The following is a 24298-nucleotide window of genomic DNA, read 5'->3' as shown; positions in this document are numbered from 1 at the left end:
AAGAAGAAGAAGAAGAAGAAGAAGAAGAAGAAGAAGAAGAAGAAGAAGAAGAAGAAGAAGAAGAAGAAGAAGAAGAAGAAGAAGAAGAAGAAGAAGAAGAAGAAGAAGAAGAAGAAGAAGAAGAATTCATAGTCTCTGCCTACCCCTATATGTAACAGGCGTGAAAATGAATATGTTTTTAACTTAATCGAATCGAAAGTTAAAGTTAAGATTTTCATCCTAAAAAATGTATCCCTTACTTCAGTGGTTTGATGCAAAGTGTGAAATAACATTTTCCAAATTGTATCACAAGTATATAGAGATAGAGTTCAATTTTGTCAAGTATTACGATATTTTTACACACCTTGACTGCTTCGTTACTTATGACGCTGTGGCTGCTACGATACTTATGGGCACCTTGCATGTACTCATATATTTGACGCTGTGTATGTACCGATGTATTTGAGCAGGGTGAATGTATCTATTAATTTGAGGACTTTTGTTGTACCGATATAATTGATTACTTTTGGTGTACCTATATATTTGCATATCTTGTCTGTTACGATCTATATGACGCTGACTGTACTGTATCATTGAATGAATGGTAGTGACCTGTTCCGCTTGCTGCTGATCTCTCTTCTCATCCTCAGTGTTCATGGTGACGAAGCGCAGCACGAGCAGGTTGAGGCAGGCGGCCACTATCGCCAGACCGAACAGGATGAAGATCAACGCGAACATCACATACGAAGGCTTGCGGTTCAACGCGTTATCCTTTTGTAGAGCCACCATGTCACCGAAACCTATAAATTGTATAAAAATAAATTTCTTTATTTCTATTTGTTTTTTCTTAATTCATTTGGGTCTTTAGGTTCATAAGTATCTAAGCAGGACATCCACTGCCTAATTTTAATGTGAGGATCAAAAATAAAATTAAGGATATCTAGGCAAAATTCAAAATATTGTTATGTACTCAAAAGTTAATAAAGGAATTGATGAATAGTTTTTCCTAAAGAATTTCATTAACGTAGATAAAATTAATAAACCCAAGACTTAAAGGTGAACAGTGGTAGTGCTAGCAACAACATCTAGTGCACAAATGGGCATCGCCCGGTGCAATACCACAACCACACAGAAATAAAGCATAAAGCGAAAGTCATTGCTGGAGGCTTAACTTTATCTTCTTTCCTTTATCATCCTATTCTTATAAGGCAAATGTGGGAAGGGAAAATGGATTTGACAAAAGTCAACGCATCTGCATTGTGGATGTCTATGGGCATAAGCAGCTTCACTATTTTGGCAATTTCAGGTAGCGGATGGTTGTTTGCCATTTAGGATAAAAAAAGTTCAAAGAATCTGGATCAACTAACTCTCCGAGTGGAAATTGGTTAACCATTTAATATTATTTATTATTATTAATTATTAGTTTTATACACTTACCAATAGTAGTAAGAGTTATAAAGCAGTAGTATACACTATCAAAGTAACTCCATCCTTCAAACTTGGAGAATGCAGCCGCACCACCAGCTATAGTCAATGAGGAAAGCGTGGTAACCACGCAGATCAGGTCTACTTCTGATGCGGTCGTTTGTTTGCAGTTCAACGCACGCTTTAATGCTTTTATTATTACACTGGAAATAGAGATAAAAATATTTTAAATTAATCTTACTAATATTATAAATGCGAAAGTTTAGGATGGATGTTTGTTAGAATATATCTCCTGAATGGCTTCATGGATGGCTTCATACTACACAATACAATAGAGTTTAAATTACTTAAAAAATGGTCTTTCCTTTAAACATCAATATTACTTACACTTGAATTGTCGAAAATTAACCAAACTTTATAACTAATTTTGTCAACATAATGTTTAAAAGAATAATTATTCATGCATGTGGCATGCAGAAATGCATGCCACATTAAGCCAATAATTATTGAAGAGTTTGATACTACAGCCAAACCTGAATAAACAAGAATCCTCTATAAGCAAGAAAAATATTGTGGTCTCTTGGATTCTTGCTTATCAAAAGTACTCACCTACTAAGTCTGTTGACTCTCTCACCAATACTCTGGAACATAATCAGACCAAGTGGTATGCCAACGATTGCATAGAACATTGTGAACAGCTTGCCGCCAATGGTCGAAGGAGTGGAGTGTCCATAGCCTAGAGAATTATTAAAATCTATTAAATCTAGTAGATTAACGCAAACCACAAATAACCACAAAAATTTTAATAAATCCGACTGTATATTTTCATTCAAACATACATACAAACATATAGTTTTTTAAAAGATAATGAAACACTATATTTTTCTGATGAGCTTCTGAATTGGAGAGGCTAAGTTATTAGGGGCAAGGGGCTAGCTGTAAACCAGTGCGAGAACAGCCTTGTCCATCCCTGCATTGCTAAGCTTGCCTTTTGCCATATTGTGTTATTTTATTGAATGTTGAGTATGTTTATGTACTTTTTTCTGTGGCAACAAAGAATTCTATTCTATTAAAAAAGCAGTAATAAACATAGCTTATTTCGCCCAGAGATAGTGTAGCTTCCCAACATTGAAAGAATTACCAAATCATTTCAATGCAAACAACAATCTTCATCTTTCCTAATTATCTTATATATAAAATTCTCGTATCACAATTTCCATTCCCATACTCCTCCGAAACGGCTTGACCGATTCTCATAAAATTTTGTGAGCATATTTAGTAGGTTTGAAAATCGTCTACTATCTATTTTTTAATCTCTCGCGGACGGAGTTGCGGGCGACAGCTAGTATTAGTATAAATGTTTCTCTAACAGAGACCCATAGTTATTAAATATAGATGCATAGTATTTAAGCACAAGTTAACATTGGCAAACCGTAAAACAAGTAGTCAAATATAACTCACCAATAGTGGTGAGCACGGTGGTAGCATAATAAAATGCACCGGTGAACTTCCACTGTTGCCCAGCTTTATGCGGTTCAGACTTGAGTACCACCATCTCCATCACTCTAAAGTCTTCTTCGGTGAAGTTATATTTCCTTATTAGCATACCCTCTATCGCTGGAAGACAAATAACAGATATGGAATGTGGTTTTCTACCATTAAACCCTAAACTAAGACTGTCATTTTTGTTAATCCAAAAATGCAAGATGAAACAAACTGTATGGGCCCTTCATCGTCCTTTAAAGGTAGACATCCTTGCTCCTTTGCCACCTTTTATCATAAAAATAAAAGCTGGAAAGCACACTGGTGTGATGTAAACCAACCTTATCTTTAAAATTTCACTAAATAAAATATATACCTTGTAGGACGTCAAATCTGTTTTTCTCAGTAGGCGACTCCAAAGCATCGAAAACAGCCGCACCGACTAGCAGGTAAGTAAATGTGCACACAATTAACGATAGCGTGCGAACATTTTGCTTCTTCATCACTGCCGAGTCACTCGGACCCTAGAGCCTGGAGCCCTGTCACCTTCGTTCACAGATTCAGCCCCACAACCGCATATTGTTAAGTCCTATCTCTAAGTTACCATTCTTATAGTAATCTAATGAAGATCAGATTTCCGAATCATTATGATGTAATAGATATGTCTAAGATTATAAATGAATTTCTTTGTATTATTAGAATTGATGACTAAAAACTTAGAATAATAGCCATTTTCTTTAATTGTTGGGTGGGTCTATTTGCCATAAATTATCATTATTCTTATCTACGAATAATTTTAATGTAGATGTGCTAATATATTTGATTCCCTCATCTGAAAAAAATATTGTAATTGTTAAAACAGTACTTCCAGATAATTTTATTTTGATTAAAATAGGATTATCACTATTAATTAAATGTTTATGCAAAAACAGGATCTGTTGATGTCCAAATGTATTTCGTCAAAGGTAGGGCAGAGAATATTTAAAAAAACATCGAAAATTAAACAAAGACTTACATTTATCTTTTCGGAATAAATCGCGTTTTGTATTGTGCTGCAATTTTCTCATGCATCTTATCAAACAGCCTTTATAAATATTTAGTTATCTGCAAAGCCGTATCCTAAAAATAACATCGTAGCTTAGTCCGCATTCAAACCCACACCGCACCGAATCTGGGTCACTTAAAATTACATTTCTTTTATTGCAAATATTTAAGAAATTATCGATAGATAATCTTTTAGTAACACCGGGTCTTGTATTAAGTGAATTTAGCAAACTTAATCCGAAATTAAATAGTAAAAAAGGAAATCTATGCGGTATTCAATATGCTGTCACACCTGCCTGCGGTTTTTCTCCTGTCCGGATAAAATCACAAGCACTACCGCCGAACATAACACATTTTTATCTCCAAATCATTTTGGAATAAACTTTCACTGCCCAAATATTTATCTAATAGCATTTCATTTAATAAAATAATACAAAAACAATAATGGCAATCAAATTGACTGCTGCACTTCCTTGATTGACCTGATTCGGGTGGCCAGAATGTAAAATGTTCCAATTTTATACTTGGAACAGTGTTGCTGTTATTAAAAATCTTCATTTTAAACAAATTGCAAATTAAACTACCCATATTAATTTCACGAACTACATTTACTACATCCGTTTTTATGGTCTTCAAATGCATTTTCGGATACAAACATAAAATATTGTCTTAAAACATATAAAAATGTAACAATTAAGCCCATGTAGTTTACTTCCTCGTGGATAGGTGGCATTAAATTGAAATCAACTATTTTCGCCTTGCAAATCAAAATAGCAATGTTAAGTATTAGTTATTTTGTAAGAGTACATTTTGAATTATTGCATTTTACTAATTTAATTAATTTTCGAACATACATTCTTTTACATAGCTGATGGACTCAAAAATTTTAAATATTGTACCTACAAATACTTCTCCCCTTCTGGGTATAGAATTCGGTATCGTAAGATTTTCCCTTAGTTGTGAACTTTTATAATAACATATGTACGTGTTTCATAATGGTCATCATTAGGGTTGTTTAAGCACTTTTATAAGTTTTGGTTTTTCGTCGTCGATATATTTAAATATGGAAAACTGACCACTGACCTCCCCTAATCAGAGAGGCACCTAGAGAGAGGAGAGAAAAAGAAGAAGAATCGTTGTTGGTCGATTGTTAGCCTTTCAGGTCTCGTTAAGTTTGCTAATAAATTAGCAAATATTGACCTTACAACAGGCAACTAGCGTGTTTTACCTTTCTTCTTTTATGAAAAACAAAGTGTTATTTTGCTGCAATGTTTTATCTGTATTATTAAATGTCGATTGCGCGCATGCACCGGGCGCGTGCGGGCAACTAGTCCGTGAAGCGAAAGCGGTAGGGCCCTGCTTTCTCGGCCCATAGCTGCACTTCTCGATTTATTATTATTTTTTAATATTTGTTATAACCACCTGGTCGTTTCTCTTAATTACTTCGATTCAGTAATTTGTGTTGTCTAATGTACCTTTAGGCCTTAGTTTTATTTAATATAAACATCACAAATTGCTTGATGACAATATAAGAAGAATCTGCATTGCAAACTTCAGGCTCCTTGGTAAAGAAGAACAGGTTATAAGATAAGTCACTTAGAATACTTTCCTGAAATTGTCCAACAAAGTCCAGAAAAATAACCAACAACAATGCTTGTCAAATCTATATGAAGAACAGTTACAAATCGAACAATAAGAAATCAACAAATGTAAACATATCTTACATAAGCTACCGGCTCGACCCAGAACTTGAGAGAAAGGTCTAGGTGCCTCCCCTCCCCTGTAGGTGAGTCGTCGAAACATGTTCTGAACACTGCGCCTGACCTTTAGACAATACTTCGACGTCTTATTGTCTGAATTAACTGATGCGAAACTTTAAATACATATTATGAGTAATACAGTGGTATCTTCTTCTATCTTTACCTGCTTTAACGTCTATTTTACGCGAAGAAAAAGGGCATTTTTAAAAGTATACTACGAATTACGACGAGAAGAATGAAGACCTAGGATCAGGTTAGACCCACGTTAAGGTCTTATCCTCGGGATGTCTGGAAGACAACTGTAGTTCCCAATACAACCGTCGAAACATCCAAGAGACGAATCTGCAACCACAAGACTTACTTATTTTAGCAAGTGAATGATAAAACGTGGAAGCAGGCAGTTTGATTATACTTGTGATAGAAAAAGAAATAAATAATTTCATGTTAAAACTTTAAACCGATTAGACCTGTAAAAGAACATACTAGTAATTGTACAAACAAAAATTCCTGGTTATAATTTATCTTACAAAGTTAAATAGCAAAAGAAAAACAAGAAGCCATAGAAATAGAAAGGTCCAAACATTCAAAGAAAAAATAGTACAGGAATGAGCAATATGGCGGCAAAACGATTAGATTGTCAATTTATGAATGGTCACGGCGTGGAACCTTCTAGACGATGCAGTTTAGAACAAACCGGCCCTTTCACTGGCCGAGAGAAAACCGAGAAAAGTGGCACCGGCGAACTTTCATAATATCAAATGAAATCATACCAATACATAGTTGCAAGGGCTAAATAAGCTCCTATATTCTATTAATTAGTAAAATAAATAAGACTTTCACCTATTAAAACTTTTTGGATACTTCGAACAGATATGACAATCAAATTGAGTTGACATTGTTTTGTTTAGTATTTATGTATGGATTCAATTTCTGAAGTTAAAACGATGAACGATGATGAATCTTTAACTAAATTCTCATCAAACTAAACGCCGAAGTAAAAACAGATTTGGAATTCATACTGGCAGGAAAAAACAATTACGTTTAAAGTTAAAAACGGTACTAAGCAAAGAGTATTAAAAAAAAAGGCAAAGAGTATGTCAATTTCAGATGTAACCATCAATAAGGTCGTAGTCATATCGACCTATTTGAGCAATAACTTATGCTGTTAGCTTTTTATATGTTGAATTATCTCTTGTGTAGAGTAACACGGTCGACAACACAACAACAATGAATTGTAAACATTCAAATAGTCTGAAATTAATGTTGTCAGTAAATAAGCAAAGCACAGGCTTGTAAATCGTTTAACTATGTCATATCTAACATACATGTGGCCTGTGCCCATTTCACCTAGCTAAACACCTTTCTTTACCCACACTAATGCAAAAATTACACTATATTTTATAACTTGTACACAAACACGAATCCGTGAGTCGTCTCTACTGTTGTATTTGTGTGTGTTTGTGTACTGATACAGTATGCATTGGTGTACATTTGTGTGAGTGGGAGAGAGGGGATGTCAGACTTTCACGTACGCATCGATCTATTATACCAGTGTGCGTTTGCGCATCTGTGTTCTTGTTGCGTATACGCATGCAATGCCATTGCCAATTACGCATACGGAAAGCTGGTTGTAAAGTTTACGCTAATATTACATGAGCGGAAAATGGCAGTTAATGAAGGAAATAATGTTACAGTTGCGGTTTTTTTCATTTCTATTCAAACGCGAGTTTATTGGCCCCAGCCTGTGTCGTTTTAAATTGGGAAGGAAGTGTTGAAAATAATGATTATTAAACGTAACATGCCACATTTTATAAATCAATGCTACTATTATGCAATCATTAATTTTTTAATGTAAAACACAGATCTATTCGGTGGTACCCAAAGATATTTAAATAGAATATGTAAGTAGTTATTGATAAATAAATATCTTTGGTAATACCTACAATACTATATGGAGAAAAAGCCGTTAGTAATAACTAGAGCCGGATAACTTTTCTTTTGAAATAACGTTCCAATTTTTTTTTATAACAGATGAGGCAAACGAGCAGCGGGAACACCGATGTGTTCAATGACGCCCATGGACATCAGCAATACCAGAGGAACCGTAGATGCGTTGTCGGCCTTTGTTGCTAACAATATTTAGCTAAAAGTATAAATTATTTTTAAATACAATTTGAATAACTTTAATTTTTAAACACATATTCTTAGTATATTGAAAACGACTGAAAAAGGTTTCAAATTGATATGAACATTTGGAAACAATTACTAATTAGTTTTTAGTATGTCTATGTAAGTTTTAATGATATAATGACATTCGTCTGCGGGAAGCTCGTGCAGCCGCAGTGAAAGCGGCCGTGCACTTCACTGTATGCAATGGATTTATGCGTCTTGATACTTTGCGACATTTCTTTTCAAAAAATATATGGCTAAAATAGACATATCCTTTCGTTTGAAAGCCGAAATTACAGGCACAATAAAGGTAACTATCGTACGAAAAGTATTTTGAAGTTAATGAGCTTTAGCGTAAATTGTAGTCTGTCTATAGTTTTGATTCGAATCCAGTATATAAGATTATTTTTTAATAAATGCAATGAGAAGAGAACTAGTCTACATTCAAATGCTTTAGATATAGATCTATTTACTTTATAAAAAGGCTCAAGACATAAATATAATGTAAATAAAAATCATACATAGTACCAAATCTCACGTCACGCAACCAAACTGCACAACACAGATGCATTCATTGTATTAAGATGGTTCAGTTGCAGTACATTGATAGTTATTAGTTACAGCTCAGAGATCTCAAACCGGGGAAAGTTGGGATCGGCTGAGCGGGCTGAGTGGGTGCTTATTGATAAATACCGCTAGCCTAGACCGCTTTGGGCTAGATTTAACTAGATACATTCAATGTCTGTGCAACGTAAGCTAAACGCACTTGAATTTTATGTGCAAACGGAAATAAAATATAGAATTCTACATATTTTTTTTTCGTCTATATTTTTTTCAAAATAAAGGACGATACCAAATTTATAAAGGTGGTTAGACACCGATGTTAACGGTATAGTATTGTCATCAATGTAATCCCGCCAGATATGCTCCACAAACGAATACAATGTAAAAGAACAATGGCAACACTCCGATAAAAGCGATGAAAAAAAAAAGTTGTGCCAAATTCAAATATAATTTCCCACACGTAACGTTACGCGGGCGGGCATCGAGCGCGGGCCGTTATGCGCGCGGCAGTGACCCACATTGCCTCGACATTTTCGCCGCGATTCTGTAACCGGTTTAATAACTAACCTTATTACGGCAAGCTGTATGCTTGATATACATTGCCTTTTCTTTATCACACAACTCAATGTCTATAATAATATAGCAGCAATGTAAATCGTACAAATAGATTTATCATTATTGGATTTAATGTTGCTAACATATCGTGGTAGTAGTTTAGCCGGTGTAAGTTTGCAGCGCTTTCTGATTTTGAGACGAGAAATTATATTGCAGCCGTTTCAAAGTCACGTATAGCTACTTAATCGACTGTTACGTAGGATGTGGCAATTTATTATGTAGACCCATTTTTATAATATAACAATTTTGTAATTGGATACGATGACATTATTACGACCGAAATAACTAACGGAAAAAAATAACCTAAAAATTTATTTTTGTGAATGTTTTAAATTATAGCATATAAACAACTGTTATTGTAAAAAAACTTTGTAGCTTTTAACCGAATGGTTATTATAAGTACGACCGTTACATCAATTGCTACGAGTTATTGATACTAGCCAGAAGCAAAAGTAGCCAACAAAAGGATAGAAAGGCACAGAGAGTTGTTCTCCGCTTAGATGTCGGTAAGGCCTCGGGAAGGCTGTCGCAGACCCGGGCACCACGGGAGACCCTGTGACTTGAGAGGTCTACTTAGGAAGCATAATATAACCTACTAGCAGTCACTTTAAACTGAATTAATAACCTTTGTGTTCTTCCCGGCTATGTTCTACATCTATGCCCTATTTCACCGAGATCGATGCAGCCGTTCTTTAGGAGCCTTCGCATTTATAATATTAGTAAGAAGTAAGATTAGCATTAATATTTTTTTTGAATAAAATTGTAACCCTATTTTTGTAAATTTAGGTTATGAGTTGTAATGTTGGACTTACGTCATTTCGATATCATGAGCGTTGGTGTTTAAGCACTTGACACATATTGGATGATTACGAGAATAACTAATATTGACTTCAAAAGTGGCAGAATGTCGTAAATCTTACCAAAACATGTGGACACATTTGTATATTTTTTCGTGTTAATAGTTATAGAGAAAAATAGAATATTCTGCCAAGAATTGCTGTTAATAGCAGAATATTTTCGTTGAATACTATATTTTTCAATGATTAAATGTACACATTTCAAAAATACCTATACTTACTCCGCTGGCGCATCGACCCAAAGTGGGTCTTGGCCTCCGACACAAGAGATCGCCAAAGTCGCCTGTCTTGCGCCTTCTCCTGCCAGTCCATCGCTTGTAGCTCCCGCAGATCCAGCTCTACGGCGTCTCGCCAGCGGTACCTAAAAATACTTATGGTATCATCATATTTGATGACTTAGTTATACAAGGTTTGATGGAGGTTATCAATTTGTCTGTATGTTTTTTTTATGTGTGTTACCGCGTAACTCCGCCCCCTGTGCTCCAATTTTGAATTTTTTTTTTGATCGAAAGGTTTTGCTTGCAGGTGGTTCCCATTTTTTTTTAAATTTTTAAACTGGCTAGAAGTTTATTAAACATATTATTTCTGTTTTGTCTAAGACAACGATGACGATATAACATACTAGGCTGAGTTATTTATTTACATAAACATGGGAAGGATAACTGGTGAGGGGACACAATCTGGTGGACACAAATGAACCAACTGATAACCAGCGTAGGTACTGTTAATGTAGTCCCTGCATACGCTGAGCTGGCTCGTTTTACCACACTTTTCTTTTAATTATTGTTATAAATCTGTGCTGTGTATTTTGTTTCTTGTACTGGTTGGTAATAAATGTCTTTCTTTCTTTTTACAATACTCAGAGATTTTGGTCCCAAAAACCAACGGTAACTCATAAGACTGAGAATTTTTTTTATGTTTCTCTTATCTCTTTTGTTTCTTTTCTATGTTTTGTGTTGCCTGTAACCATTCTGGTAGTACACGCATCCGTCATGTAAACTGGAGCAAGATACGAGGGCGCGCCACACTTCGCTCGCAAGTCGTGAAGAAAGCATTTGCTCTTCCTTTAGGGACGTGCAACGTATCCTTCGTACTGTTATATCTGATACTATAAATTAAGTCTGAATATTATACTGTCAAGACCGAAATTAAAAAAGACGTATAAAAAATTAGGTAAAGCGTATAAATTCCTGTTTAATAGTTTTGTGGTATGCTTTAGAAAGAAACTATTATTCTTTAAGATTTAGGCTTTGGCATAGTAATTTAAATTTATTTCTTGATGTTTTATCTATAGTAAAAAGTCTATTTACACTAAAAAAAATATATTTCATTGGAATCTCATTGTATTTTACGCCTTCTGTTTGAGTAGAAAACTTTAGCTTAAGCCCTTCTAAAGCACCTCATTTTTCTAGTATTAATATATTTTAAATTAGATATAAATTTGATTTTTAAAGTAAAATTTTGAATGACATAATAATCTATGCAGGCTTAAGTTGTCAAGTTATTCTGTCTTCAATTTATAACAATATGGTACAGTGAAGGGAAAGAGAAAAAAAATACCAAAAATATTGATAACCAGTAAGAGTGCTGTAATTCACATCACTAGCTACAAACACGACAATAATCTCGACGTGAGACGTAACGTCAGGTAAAGTATGGTCAAGTTCAGAGCACGAACGGGGTCAGGTTTAAATAAAACGTACAAGACTTTGGTGCAATATGTATACTGACATCGTTAAGACTGTAACCTAAAAAAATATTTATACAATGTTTAAAAACAAACCAATAAAATTACACATACATTAACATTTATTTTTAAGAATAAAATATATTTTTACCAATTCTATTTCTTATTAATATTATAAATGCGAATATTTATATGGATGTTTGAAGGTATCTCCAGAACGGTTGCATGGATATCGCTGAAATTTGGCATAGGTGTCGAGGATAGTCTGGAGGAACACATAGGCTACTCATTAAGTTTGTTCTCAATTCCGCACAGCCGGAGTCGCGGGCGACAGCTAGTTATTAGTAACATACATACTACAACTACTAGCAACATATTATAATGTGTTTTCAAATACGAGAAAAGATGATTTTGAATAAGTCGGCAATAATTTATCATTCATTTCTAAAAAAATATGTAAATTTATTTTAATTCGAATCAATAAACTATCTAAGAATTAAAAAGGAAATAATATAACTAAGCAAAATCACAATCTATTACAATTACATCATTTCCCCGCTCACAATGTACAGTTATGCGACTCAGATTCCGCGAAGCACGCAGCTTTCCAACAGCATCTAACGAGAATGATCTAACGTGACAAAGCGAAAAAATGATGCCGCCACCCCACCATATTGGTATAATGGCGACCGCGAAAAAACTAACGGAATAAAATACCTAACCACCGAACGGAGAAAGGCTTTCGATTGTCCCACATTTCACCGCACGCGAGTCGACGACGCGACGTTGTTGATTATTATCGCTTAAATAAACAACCTTATTGCTTAGTGCAACAACAACAGATTCGTTTGGCGGGAAATATGACATTTGCATCGCTGTTCACAGAACACGGTGTTGCACGCAATAACATAACATCAGCCGTCTCGTTCTATCCTACAGAATTAATATCGGCATCTCGCTCGGTCGACATTGAAAAAGAAAGCACTATTTTTTAAGCCAGCAACATTTTACTCGGGAGTATGTCGAAGAAAGCTAAGACGTGTGTATGTAATATTAGAAACGTTTGATTTTTACATCGCTCGCATTGCATTGGAGTTCGTTGCATAAGCATGCATTTCTTCTGCGTTCATGCGACATGTTCGAATTATTTCAATTTCTCCTGTGATTAATTATTGCGTCGATAAAGTGTGCTAATTAATGGATTGTGAGATCGCAATGCCGCGATCAACAGTTATTTAAATCATTGTAACCGCCAGCGTTCTAGAAAGTCAATGAAATTACCATAATACCGTTATTTGGGATAACTCGATAACATCAGATGGCATAAAATAACAAAATTACCATAGTTGTATAATTAGCAATAAGATTGTTTTTCTAGTACTTAAAATAAAATTGAATCCTTACATTAGACTACTCATAATATTTACAATATGTTATTACATATAAATATTATAAAATCATTCTATGCAAAAATAATAAAATAACGGTTAAAAAATAGATATTTGTTATTATATCGACTTTATTTAAACGTAATCAGCATTAATTATTATACATTGATATAGATTTTTAGTGGCCGAGGATCGTGCTCAGTGGCGTGCCATGGGAGAGGCCCCAGTCCAGCAGTGGACTAGTATAGGCTGATTATGATGATGATGATAGATTTTTAGGATGCTTAAAAAAACCATTACTGGCGTTCTCAGAACATCTTATAAAAGTTTCATCGATAATCAAGCGTTAGTAGTTTAGGAACGTTGTTTATTATTGAATTTATTTATATACAGATAATACAAACGTAAATCTGACACTTTTCAAATATAATTTATAATCTATGAACGTGAAAAGCATTTGTTTTCATGGCATTTTGGTACGAGGTGTAATTGCATAATTTGCATAGGCGATGCAGCGGCCCCTGCCAGTCAGCGCCGCGCTGCCCGCGGAACCCCTGCAGGCCACTTTCTCCGGCTAACGGGATATGCATCTGGGACATCCGGCGGACCTCTCTCGTTACCATTCTATACTATTGCTAGCTATTCACCTATAGATGGCGTTGTTATAGCATTTGACAAAAAATATTAGAAATTTCTCAATTATTTCAAAGAGAATTTTAGACATACAAGATTGGTAGAAAAAGGTAGGAAATAATATTGATTTTTCATTTTTTCAAAATCTTTTAAATATGTTTTTTTTTAATCATTTATGTACTCAATTATACTACAATCTTCGTGATATGTATTCAAGATTTTAAAATACAATTTTTTTTTCTATTAGATTTTATCCCATACAATGTTGTATATTATTCCACCTTAACCAAATAACTACATATATCAAATCATTGAATATAGTCAACGTAATTGACGCGTATTATCGCGACTGACTCTGTCTAATCAGATAAATAAATCATAAAAACAGTGATTCATTTGTTGTTGTAGGGGAAAGAAAGCTTTGGCGTCAGTTCACGGTCGACATAATGGTAATGCCTACATAACAGGCAGCTCGCAAGTGGGCCACACGAGCGGAGAAAGTCCGGCGAAAGGTGATCGTAACGGGGTCACTTACTAGCGTTACGTCTGTCTCAATTCGACTCGCGTGACACTTTCTTTAATTGAGATGTGTGGACGCTATATTTGTACAGCCCAAACTATTGCCTTTGTGAGTTCAAAATCACAGTAAAACTATATGTATACTGTTATCTCTATTCTGTCATAGATAATAACGGATATGACGATTTTATGCGGAGATTTTGGTGTAAGAAACGAACTGTCAGTCTAATACCTTCAGCACAATACCTTAGTGTTTATTTACATTTAACATATGAGGACTCCTTTAGTTGTCATGAAATGACAAGTTGTGTTAAATTTTTTGAGAATTTAATTGCTAAAAATGTTATGAATATTTTTAATACAATTATGAATGCTATTGAAAAACGATAATTTCACAAAACAAAAGTTTAATTACGTTCTATTCACTATCTCTAAAACTATTCTTAAACGTGACTGGCTACGGTAGACGGATTTCAGTGTTTACAATCCACGGGAGAGAATAACGATAATCGACGAAAATTTTCTATTCCTATTATTAATTTGCCTGAGGAAATAAGCACTATTGCAAAATGTAATAACATTTAAATACTTATAGGTACTAATAGGCTAAGACATAAGTCGCCTGTGACTCTTATAATAATCCACGCGGTATTAAAAAAACTCTATAAGTGGCCTATGTATTCTTCCAGACTATGTTCTATAGCTGTGCCGAATTTCAGCGAGATTCAAGCCATTCTGGAGATACCTTCAAACAAACATCCATCCATCCAAACATTCGTATTTATAATATTAGTAAGATTGAGACAAGACACTCGTGTTCATACAGGCACTTTAATGTACATATATACTGAGTAAACCGTTTAATGTCTCAACCATTAAAGACTTTTCTTCATTATCTACACTAGTCTATTAGTTACTTACAGACATTGAAATTCAATAATAAACATATTAAAATTGAAATACACTTAAATAACGACAAAATATTTCATTTTCTTATCAATTGACTTTATATAAACCTTAACTTAAATTTTTACTCTTTTGCTTCAATCACCTTTTTACCAAATGGAAGTCTATAATCTCTGCCTACCCTGACTTATGAGTATTCATATTCATGTTTTAGTCCAAATTGTTATATGCATTTCTGTGTTAGTCATTTACAGAAGTAATTATAGCCTCCATACTAGTGCAACAATACAGTGTACCGTTAGCCCGAGCGAGGTCGCTTTCGCATTTCACCGACACATCGCGGTCACCTCCTTCTCGATTGTGAGGATATAGTGCGAGACAAACTTTATAGCGGCTCGGAATAGTGTACTAACAGCAATTACCGAAGTGGTTAAAGTGTATCTGGGGTCTATAGAAAACCCAGTAGGGATTTACAATGATGTAAATTAAATTGACAGATTTACAATTTTTAAAAGAAATACATAAGCGAAACCAGTAATATTTTGAATAGTCTACGGGAAAGAAAGTACGGGGATATCGGTATTAGATGCTGCATAGTACACTATTTAAGATAAGGGTGAGACGTGAAGTGCAGGAACAGGTAGGGTATTGTCAACCACTCGTAGAATACTCAGCTGTGCAGACATATGCTTACATCAAACCACGAGCGTCAATAAAGATTGTATCTTACAATACAGAGCTATTTACTAGCGTTTCAATAGCGATTGTAATAAATTGTTTCGCTTTGTTTATTTGGTTGTTGTATGTAACCTTTCTTTTTGCTTTAAATAATGTAACAGTATTGTTTAAATTTGACAACTGTTGACTTTGAACAATGACAGAAAAACACTAGTGTTTATACTTGTACTTACAGACCGAAAGTGATGTCCTCGTGGGCATAAGTTAAACAAAATTAAGATAGCTAACTGTATCTGTAGATGTCAAAAGTGTAACAAGAACCTTGTCGCATTGTAGTCTCGTCGTATTAAATATCAGCTATATATATGTAGGTTTTATATATTGTCTATCAGAACTCACGCGACAACATCTTCTCTCTTACCGACCTAGATAATCTTGTTTAAATGTAGTTAATTTCCCAGTCATAATATGTTCTAAATATTTTATTGTACTACGTATGTTTGAAAGGCTCTTTACTACTTCTATTGTAACTAGCTATCGCCAGTGACTCTATCCCGAAAAAATAAATATTAGCCGATTCTCAGACCTTCTGAATATGCATATAAAATTTCATAAAACTCGGTCTAGTCATTTCGAAATAATACGTTAACTAACATTGTTACACGATAATTTTACATAAAACATATTCTTATGAAGTTTATGGAGTATATTTAAGTTATCCACCGCGTTTCCATGTCCAAAGATTGTGTCAACAGATGATTTTCTTCGTGCCCAATTGTTGTGACAATCAATAACGATTATAAACAGTTTCCGTCGCCTCGTTTTAATAATCTCATGTCACAGTTGGCTCTGACGCCAAAACAGTGAATTATAATCTTGTTAACTTTATTTCGAGAAATTACGTACAAACGCAAATCATTGTGACCTCAAAATGATATCTTGTAATACCAAAATGATTTCTTTCATAATTTATAATTATGAAAGAAATCATTTTCAAAGAATATATATTATATTAAATATAGTGGATATAAAAAAAATAATAAATAATTAGTGTAGCCCACTCATCCATCCATCCACATCACATCTATCTAAACATTCACATTTATAATATTAGTAAGTTAATTAAAAAACAGCTCTTCAAGGCATAAATTCGAAAAAAAAGGAATAAATAGTATCCTATGCCCGTCTCCTGGCTCTAAGCTACCTCCTCACCAATTTTCAGGCATATCGGTAGAGCCGTTCTTGAGTTATAAATAGTGTAACTAACACGACTTTCTTTTTTATATATAGATGAGGATAATAAAAGGGGACACATTTGAAACAATAATTCGTTTATTTTTATAATGTGCAAAGAGCTAAAATTCAGTGCAATCTGATGTTATGAATGTCTTTGTTAGTAAAGTATTAGTACAACGATTTGTAACGTAGAGAGAGTGGTAGATCGAGACTACGGATTTTAAATTACTTATATAATAATTTAGGAAAAAAATATTGTTATTACATAATGTTCTATATAAATGACGTGTTCGTAAGTTCAAAAGGTGTTTTTTTCTTTGTAAAAAAGATGTAAGTTCGCAGTCGGTAGGATTCGAACCTACGCTCCCAGAGGGAATCTGATTTCTAGTCAGACGCCTTAACCGCTCGGCCACGACTGCTCATACGATTATAGCCCAATAACATTTGTAAAAGTTAAATAACAAGTATGTAAAGACAAAAAAAAAATCGTAACTCTCTCAAAAAAAATAATCTTTACCTGTCTTAGTTTTTTGTACTTGCTTAGGTACACTCTTTCTTAATGTAATTTGGTTATGGATAAAATATTGAATTTTCCAGTAGCGAAAGTTTTCTACAAGGAAACTCCACGAGAAATTAATTCTTAAAGATCTTATATAATTTTTTTCATCGTCTAGTCAAGTTCAAAGGAAAAATGTAAACTAAAAATCAATTACGTCATTAGAGCTAACCGTTTCATAATACCCCCTTCTGCGAAGCCCCCGTAGCGTCCGTTTCACATTGACATTCGGCGCGGGCGCTAAGTGTGAGTGCGACGACCTTACTTTCACTGCCGCGCCCCCGAGCCTTCCTGTTGCGCAACGGGAAGCGAACTCACGTGTGACGCTTGCATGCTTCGTCCGACAAACGTGCGGTGTTAGTTTGTAGCGGCTTTAAAGTTACGTCATTTATTTAAGCTTATAAAAAGAGGTTAGGTAATAAAAGTTAAAGCTACACGATTACGAAGGTTTTTAAATAATTTACTGTCGAACTACATGTAATTTAACAGTGAGTTTAATACACCAAGGGTACCTCTGTGTATTGTTCACTATACTTCATCTCTAATCTAATCTAATGTGACTCTCCTAATAACTAATTAGTTAATTTTATATTTATTTTCCTCATACATAATTTCACAAAATATTATAACACAAATTTTATTTATGGTGATGATCTTTTTTAATGGTTTAAAAAGTTTCTAGGATAACTCACGTCAAACCTAAATCAGTGTTCATGTTCCAAGTTCTTAATACGGCAATAGTTAACAATAACACAATTACATAAGTCTTAATAAAAGCTGACAATTGATAACAGGATTGTAAAAAGTCAACATTATTTATAAAAAGCAGGAAGAGCTACATCGACAATTAGTAACGAAGAAAGTATTTTGTTGCGATGCACAATGCATGTACTTGTAGGATGTCTATTTGTGAAATTTTACGTGGATAGTCTCGCAGGAAAATATTTAGCTAGTAACTTACGTAGGATTTCTTTACTAAATCTAAGACATCTTGTGAACATTGTGCCAAGATCTGATAAGAACTATGAAATCGTTGACAACAAATTGCATTTAGATAAATTTATTTTTACACTTTCTAATTTGTTGTAGTTTAAAAATAATCTGCTCGTATAGAATTGACATATTTTAAAGTACCAAATTTAGCAAACGATATAGAATAATCAATTAATTTGCGAACCCCGACTCTTATTAAAAAAAAAATAATAGCCTAGATATTCTTCCAGACTATGTTCTACACTTATGCCAAAAATCAGCGAGATCCATGCATTCTTGTCATACCTTGTAACAAACATCCATCCACACTTTAATGTCCGTGAGTTTTTGCTTTATGGTGAGTGTAGTAAAGGCGGAATATAGTCGGTGACGTAAGGAGAAATGCGAGGAAGCTGACGTAACGCGGGCCTTGAACCTGCGCGGAACTCGCGCCAGGAACTGGCCGGCGCACGCGACAACTTGCGTAACCTACGACACTGACGGTCAATATTCACCATCGGTACGGACATCGAATTGTAGTTAAACTGTATTTTATAGATCAATAGATTAAGGCAAAGATAACTAACTGTAAATCGGATGCAATTCAATAGTACTATGGGGAACACGTCAAATCAAACACCTAAATATTCGAAACTGTTCGTCAAAGCTACCGTCCAGCAAAAATACGAGTATTAGTGAAGACTGTGATATTAATATTGATTTTAAGAACGATTATTAACGATGTAACCTTTCGACTGGAAGTGCCTTAAAATGAAATAGAACTTTCCTAAACATATGAAGAATTAAGAATATCAAGAATTTTTTTTAACTAATTAAATTCAATACCTACATTATTTAGAAAGCAAGTATGGCTTGTAAACAATACGACGTCATCTGTAGTCAAAGTTCTTAGTCTTATGTAAGGTGAAATTTGTGAAATTTTAAGGCCCTTGAACTCACTCGAGAATCTATTGTGTATTCGAACTGCAAACGAATATATTTGCGCGATTCCAGAAAACAAACCTATTATTTCCATACTTTCTTAAATTAATATTTACTTATCTCATGACATTTTATAATCTGTGTACAATGATAAAAAGTACAAATAATCAAAATAGAAGCGGCTATTTTTACAACTCATAAAAAACTGCACATCATTTTTATCATGTGAATTATGTTTGACACAGCCGAAGGTTCAAAAAGTGTTTGATATTAATTTTGTTTAAATTTCGCAAACAAAACAATTGAAATTAAATTATATTGTTTATACTCGTACATAAGTGAAAACGCGAGCGAATTGCCAGTATAAATATAAAACGCGATCAGTTTAGAAACGCCCGCGCCCGCGTAGTTCAAGGCTCGCTAGAGTTGCGCAAGTGGTTGCGTCACACGGGGCAATGCACTCACAGTTACGTCCACATAACCAGTCAAAAGCTTTATGCAAATAGACCTGTGCGAATATTTCGCATAGATCATATACTATACTATCCCCACATTATGCCTAAATTCATCCTCACTCCACAGACTAGGTCAAGCCATAAAGACAAAAAATCTATTCGATTGATAACGATGGTTGGAAGCTTGATCAATTAAAAAGTAATGATACATGTGTATTCATTAGGATAATAGGAATAATAGCAAAGTTACACTGGTCTTTACAAGCATAGCTTTTAGACTACTTCCAAAATACATTATGTTACAATAGCGTTATTCTTTAGTGCATTTAAATCGGTATAAATTCGGCAGAGACTGCTATCAATTTTATAAGTATTTAACTAGCTGAAGCCCAAAATCTGCACGAAATTAAAAAAAATACTTTATTAGTAGCATATGTGTTCTTCCAGACTATGTTCTACATCTAAGCATTTCGGCGAGATCCTTGCTACCCTTCTGGAGATATGTCTAACAAACATCCATCCATACATCCAAACATTCGCATTTATAAATATTAGTAGTTACCAACATAGCGCATCTTAATTTCTCTTGCTTTGATCTACACATAAGTTATGTAAATGTAAAACGAACATAAAATCAATATATGTTATGCAAAAATAAATTTTTCCCGCTTAGAACATCGACCTCTACTGTGTCGGTCGATCACCTGGCACTTTTTACTTACACAGTAATTGTGTACATACATTTCAGATCTTTTGTATTATACGTAACTTCACTTGTACATACAAACGTTATGATAAACCAAGTGTATTTTTAAAATCTGCTAAGTTACTTTCATGACACAATTGTTTGTTAACCCTAGCTGTTGTCTGCGACTATGTTCACGCGAAAAAAAAATCAATAAGGCTATGGGTTCTTCCAGACTATCTTGTATATGTGTGCCAAATACCATCGAGATCCGATAGCGGTTTTGGAGATACCTTCTAATCAAAAACATCCATCCGTCCATCCATCTAAACATTTGCATAAGTAAGATTTTAAAAATATGCTAAGTTAAGTTCACGAGACAATTTTTACTAACTATTCGTATTGAGTTGTGACGATGTGCATACTGTGTTTTTTGATATTTAATTTCATAATATGAGTAACTTTATAAAAACTATCACCAAAATGATGTCTTTTTGTACAATAGCTGTCATGTCATTTTTTTTCGTCATACTCATAGAACCAGCCGCGGCGCCTCACTTAGCGGTTGAGATATCCTTCTTTGATTGTAGAAAGTAATAAAGTTGCGTCAATTTCAAAATAGAAAGGATGTGCGTTGCAAAAGTATACGCGTAAGTGTTCCATATTCAAATGTATTGCATACCACAGTGCAGATTTTGGTAGAGTAACACTTATTATGTTCGCGCAGGAGCGTTCATTGACCTTCAACTTCTACGACATTAGGGTGACAAGGATTACTACAATTACGGATATCCTTCTTAAGTTGGCTATTAATTAATTTAACATCAAATTATATAAATAAATACCAGGCAAAGAAGGAACTACGTAGTTAAAGTTTCAATTAAAATATCCGAAAACTTATATTATTGGAAATAATGCGCTATTATAATGGTATCTACTAAATATTTGTTAATACGTTTTTAACTTAAACTTTATATATTGGGGAAATAGGCAGGGAAAATCGTTATCAATACCACTGAAGTTACCCATATGTTTAAGTTAGTCCAAGTTACAAAACTTGGTTGTTAAATAAGTTTTGCTTGTTCTGTGAATGTCCTGACATTGTATAATATTATGGAAGCCGTTATATTATATTGTCAATGCTATACGCGCATCACTTTCGCGCGCGCGTCCATTTGCAATGCGAGCCGCGCGCCATCTGTTCGGTGAAAAGGGGAAAACATCCGGCTAAGTTATAACTTACAACTAAATTATATGTAAACATGAACTTTGTAGATACGTTTTGTTTATATCCAGATTGTCATCACCTTGATACCTTAAGTCACTAAGATTCAGGGAAAACTCAAGTGACCTGGTTTTTAAAAATGCATACGGACCCCACCGTATAGAGTAGCCATGACGTGACATCTTCCATGACTGATCTATCAATCTCACACTGTCTCCTCTTCTACTGATTCTCTATCTAGACAATGGTTTTGAGTATCACCAATGAAGTTAGTCTTTAAAAGTAAAACTGACATAACTTATTACAATATTGTAACCCATAAGTTAAGTAACTTTTACATTTATATCTTTAACTTAAATATGAGATGCATTTGAGTGAAAAGGCACGTTTCTTTGCATTACAGGTGTGGCCCACATTGGGCACCCGACGCAGATGGGCTGTTTTGTATGCGACGCGCGCGCCCTCTGTTTGGTGAAACCGCGCAAACTATTTGCGCACTTTCCGACCGGATCCGGATGCGGCTGTCGTCTCAGTGTCTTCGGTAGCCATAGGTGTCAATGAACTTCTAACATATTGTTCTTTTTCTTAAGAAATAATTTCACTTTAGAATTCAAAGAAGTATTCAGATTAACAATTAAGATATGTCACCTTTCTTATTTTATTTCTCTCCTGTATAATCTTTTGTTAAAAATGTGAATCGAATCCCAATTATATAAAAGAACTCTATTATTGATGTAACAGAATTCCTATTCCTGTTATCAATGAATGCAAAAACGTGTGGGTTTTCATAAGAAAGGGTTGTTATGAGTCAGCGTAGCAAAGCTTAGAACACGCGAGAGCTACGTAGCGTCATGGGGAAAGACGAATCGCAGATGACGTCATCTATTGCGTCACCGAAGCTTTCCGACTACACTGGAGCGTTTTCTCGAAATTTCTATGTGTCAACATTGTGACTCGGCGAAAGTTTAAAAGCTTTGTTATATCATATTTACTATTTTATATGTACGTTTCGCTTTTTTAATTCTAATAAACACAATCAGAGATATTTTATACATGTTCTTAATACCCGCCTAGCTCTCACGGAAATTAATATGAGTCCAGTTTATTTCTAAGTTTATTTATTTTTACAAAACGCGTAATCTAAGGTAAAAACCTTGTTTGACTACTTTTAATTTAATTTACACTACCTCTCTGCCGTGATCGTCCGCAGAGCTTAAAAAATCTTAATTAGTAGTCTATGGGTTCTTCCAGTTCTACATCTATACCAAATTTCAGCGAAATCAATGCAGCGGTTCTGGAGATACATAATAGCATCCATCTATTCCCCCAAGCATTTGCACTATAACTTTGACTAACTATTACATCAGAAAAATATCACGCGATGTGACGTCACAATTTATTAAGTAAACCACGTGATAAAAAACAGACGAAGGTCAATGTAATTGGAGTTCCTTAGATGGTTTCTGACGACGAATCAATGACGTTATGAATGACGTCACCAAGTTAAAATGTTACGTGTAATTATAAAACCGTTCTGTACGTGTTTTTATGGAGTACTGAATCAAATTTAATATTCAAATTGTGTATTCCCAAACATGACAATTGCAAAAATAAGTATGACATAATAACGTCTTCAATTATAAATACTTGAATTACGTAAACCGGTACAGAACCTAATTAATGCGGTAAATCGATCCTTATAAGTCTTTTTGTTATAGTTAATTGTTTATTACTTTAGTTGGTTTTCGTGATGTTTACTCGATTCATTTATTTAACGTAATAAAATCCTTTTAACTTATGCAGAGTTACTTTTTTCTATATCGATTTTTATTAAAAACTACGTAAATGATATTGTTATGATATATGTAGGTGTTAAAATTATTTCATCTTACTAAAATTATAAATGCGAAAGTTCAGGTCGATTGATGGATGTTTATCAGAAGGTATCTCCAGAAGGGCTGCATGGATCTTACTGAAATTTGGCATAGATGTACAGCATAGTCTAGAAGGACACATAGGCTACTAATTGTTTTTTAATTCCACACGGATTTGACTATATCAGCTAGTTATTTCAAGAATTGCAAATTGAAATGTTATTTTTATTTTTACACAAATAACTTAACCAGTAAAAGTTAGAAGAACCCTTTACATTGATAAATATAGATGAAGTTAAAGCTAAAAAAACTCGTAGACTGTTCTAATTTTATATGTAAAAAATAAATATTGTTAACATAAACAAATACAGAGTCGATAGATTTACAGCGATATAGTTTCTCCGCATACGGTGAAAGTATGACTCATAGTGTTTGGGGCAATTCGTTATTTTCATGAGTCAGCTAAATATGACTCATGCTTCTGACGTAGATGTGATAATATTAATAAGTGATAATAAAATAAGATTGCAGTTTTATACTAGCTCATATTACATACAGATAGACACTGGTTAAACACGTGTTTTAACCCTTTGACAGCCGGCGATTGATCGGTCGATTGACGTTATGAAGGTCAACGTGGTTATAAA

General features: G+C 34.2%; 1 protein-coding gene, 1 long non-coding RNA gene and 1 other non-coding gene across 3 annotated transcripts in view; all 3 read right to left on the bottom strand.

Moving 5' to 3' along the window:
- The window catches only part of LOC106123126 (potassium channel subfamily K member 9), a 13525-nt gene extending 9839 nt beyond the window's left edge, over positions 1 to 3686 (bottom strand). Inside the window, exons 1-5 of the mRNA XM_013319280.1 lie at positions 3263 to 3686; positions 2866 to 3021; positions 2014 to 2140; positions 1417 to 1607; positions 592 to 779 (exon numbers count right to left, since the gene is read on the bottom strand). Coding sequence (XP_013174734.1) covers positions 592 to 779; positions 1417 to 1607; positions 2014 to 2140; positions 2866 to 3021; positions 3263 to 3389 — 789 coding nt within the window. The 5' untranslated portion in view covers positions 3390 to 3686. The remainder of the gene's footprint in view (positions 1 to 591; positions 780 to 1416; positions 1608 to 2013; positions 2141 to 2865; positions 3022 to 3262) is intronic.
- On the bottom strand, positions 3681 to 4397 carry LOC106123128 (uncharacterized). The gene is made up of 3 exons (XR_001228145.1): positions 4223 to 4397; positions 3902 to 4005; positions 3681 to 3718 (listed from the first exon to the last, which is right to left on the bottom strand). It is a non-coding gene; the product is annotated as an uncharacterized LOC106123128 (long non-coding RNA).
- A 12882-nt stretch (positions 4398 to 17279) lies between these two features.
- On the bottom strand, positions 17280 to 17361 carry TRNAS-AGA (transfer RNA serine (anticodon AGA)). Its single transcript has one exon. It is a non-coding gene; the product is annotated as a tRNA-Ser (tRNA).
- Between the last annotated feature and the right edge of the window lie 6937 nt (positions 17362 to 24298).

The sequence above is a fragment of the Papilio xuthus genome, unplaced genomic scaffold (genome assembly GCF_000836235.2).
Source record: "Papilio xuthus unplaced genomic scaffold, Pxut_1.1 DF826159.1, whole genome shotgun sequence".
NCBI lineage: Eukaryota > Metazoa > Arthropoda > Insecta > Lepidoptera > Papilionidae > Papilio > Papilio xuthus.
Note: the sequence above shows the minus strand (reverse complement) of the source record. Positions and strands in the feature narration are given on the sequence as shown.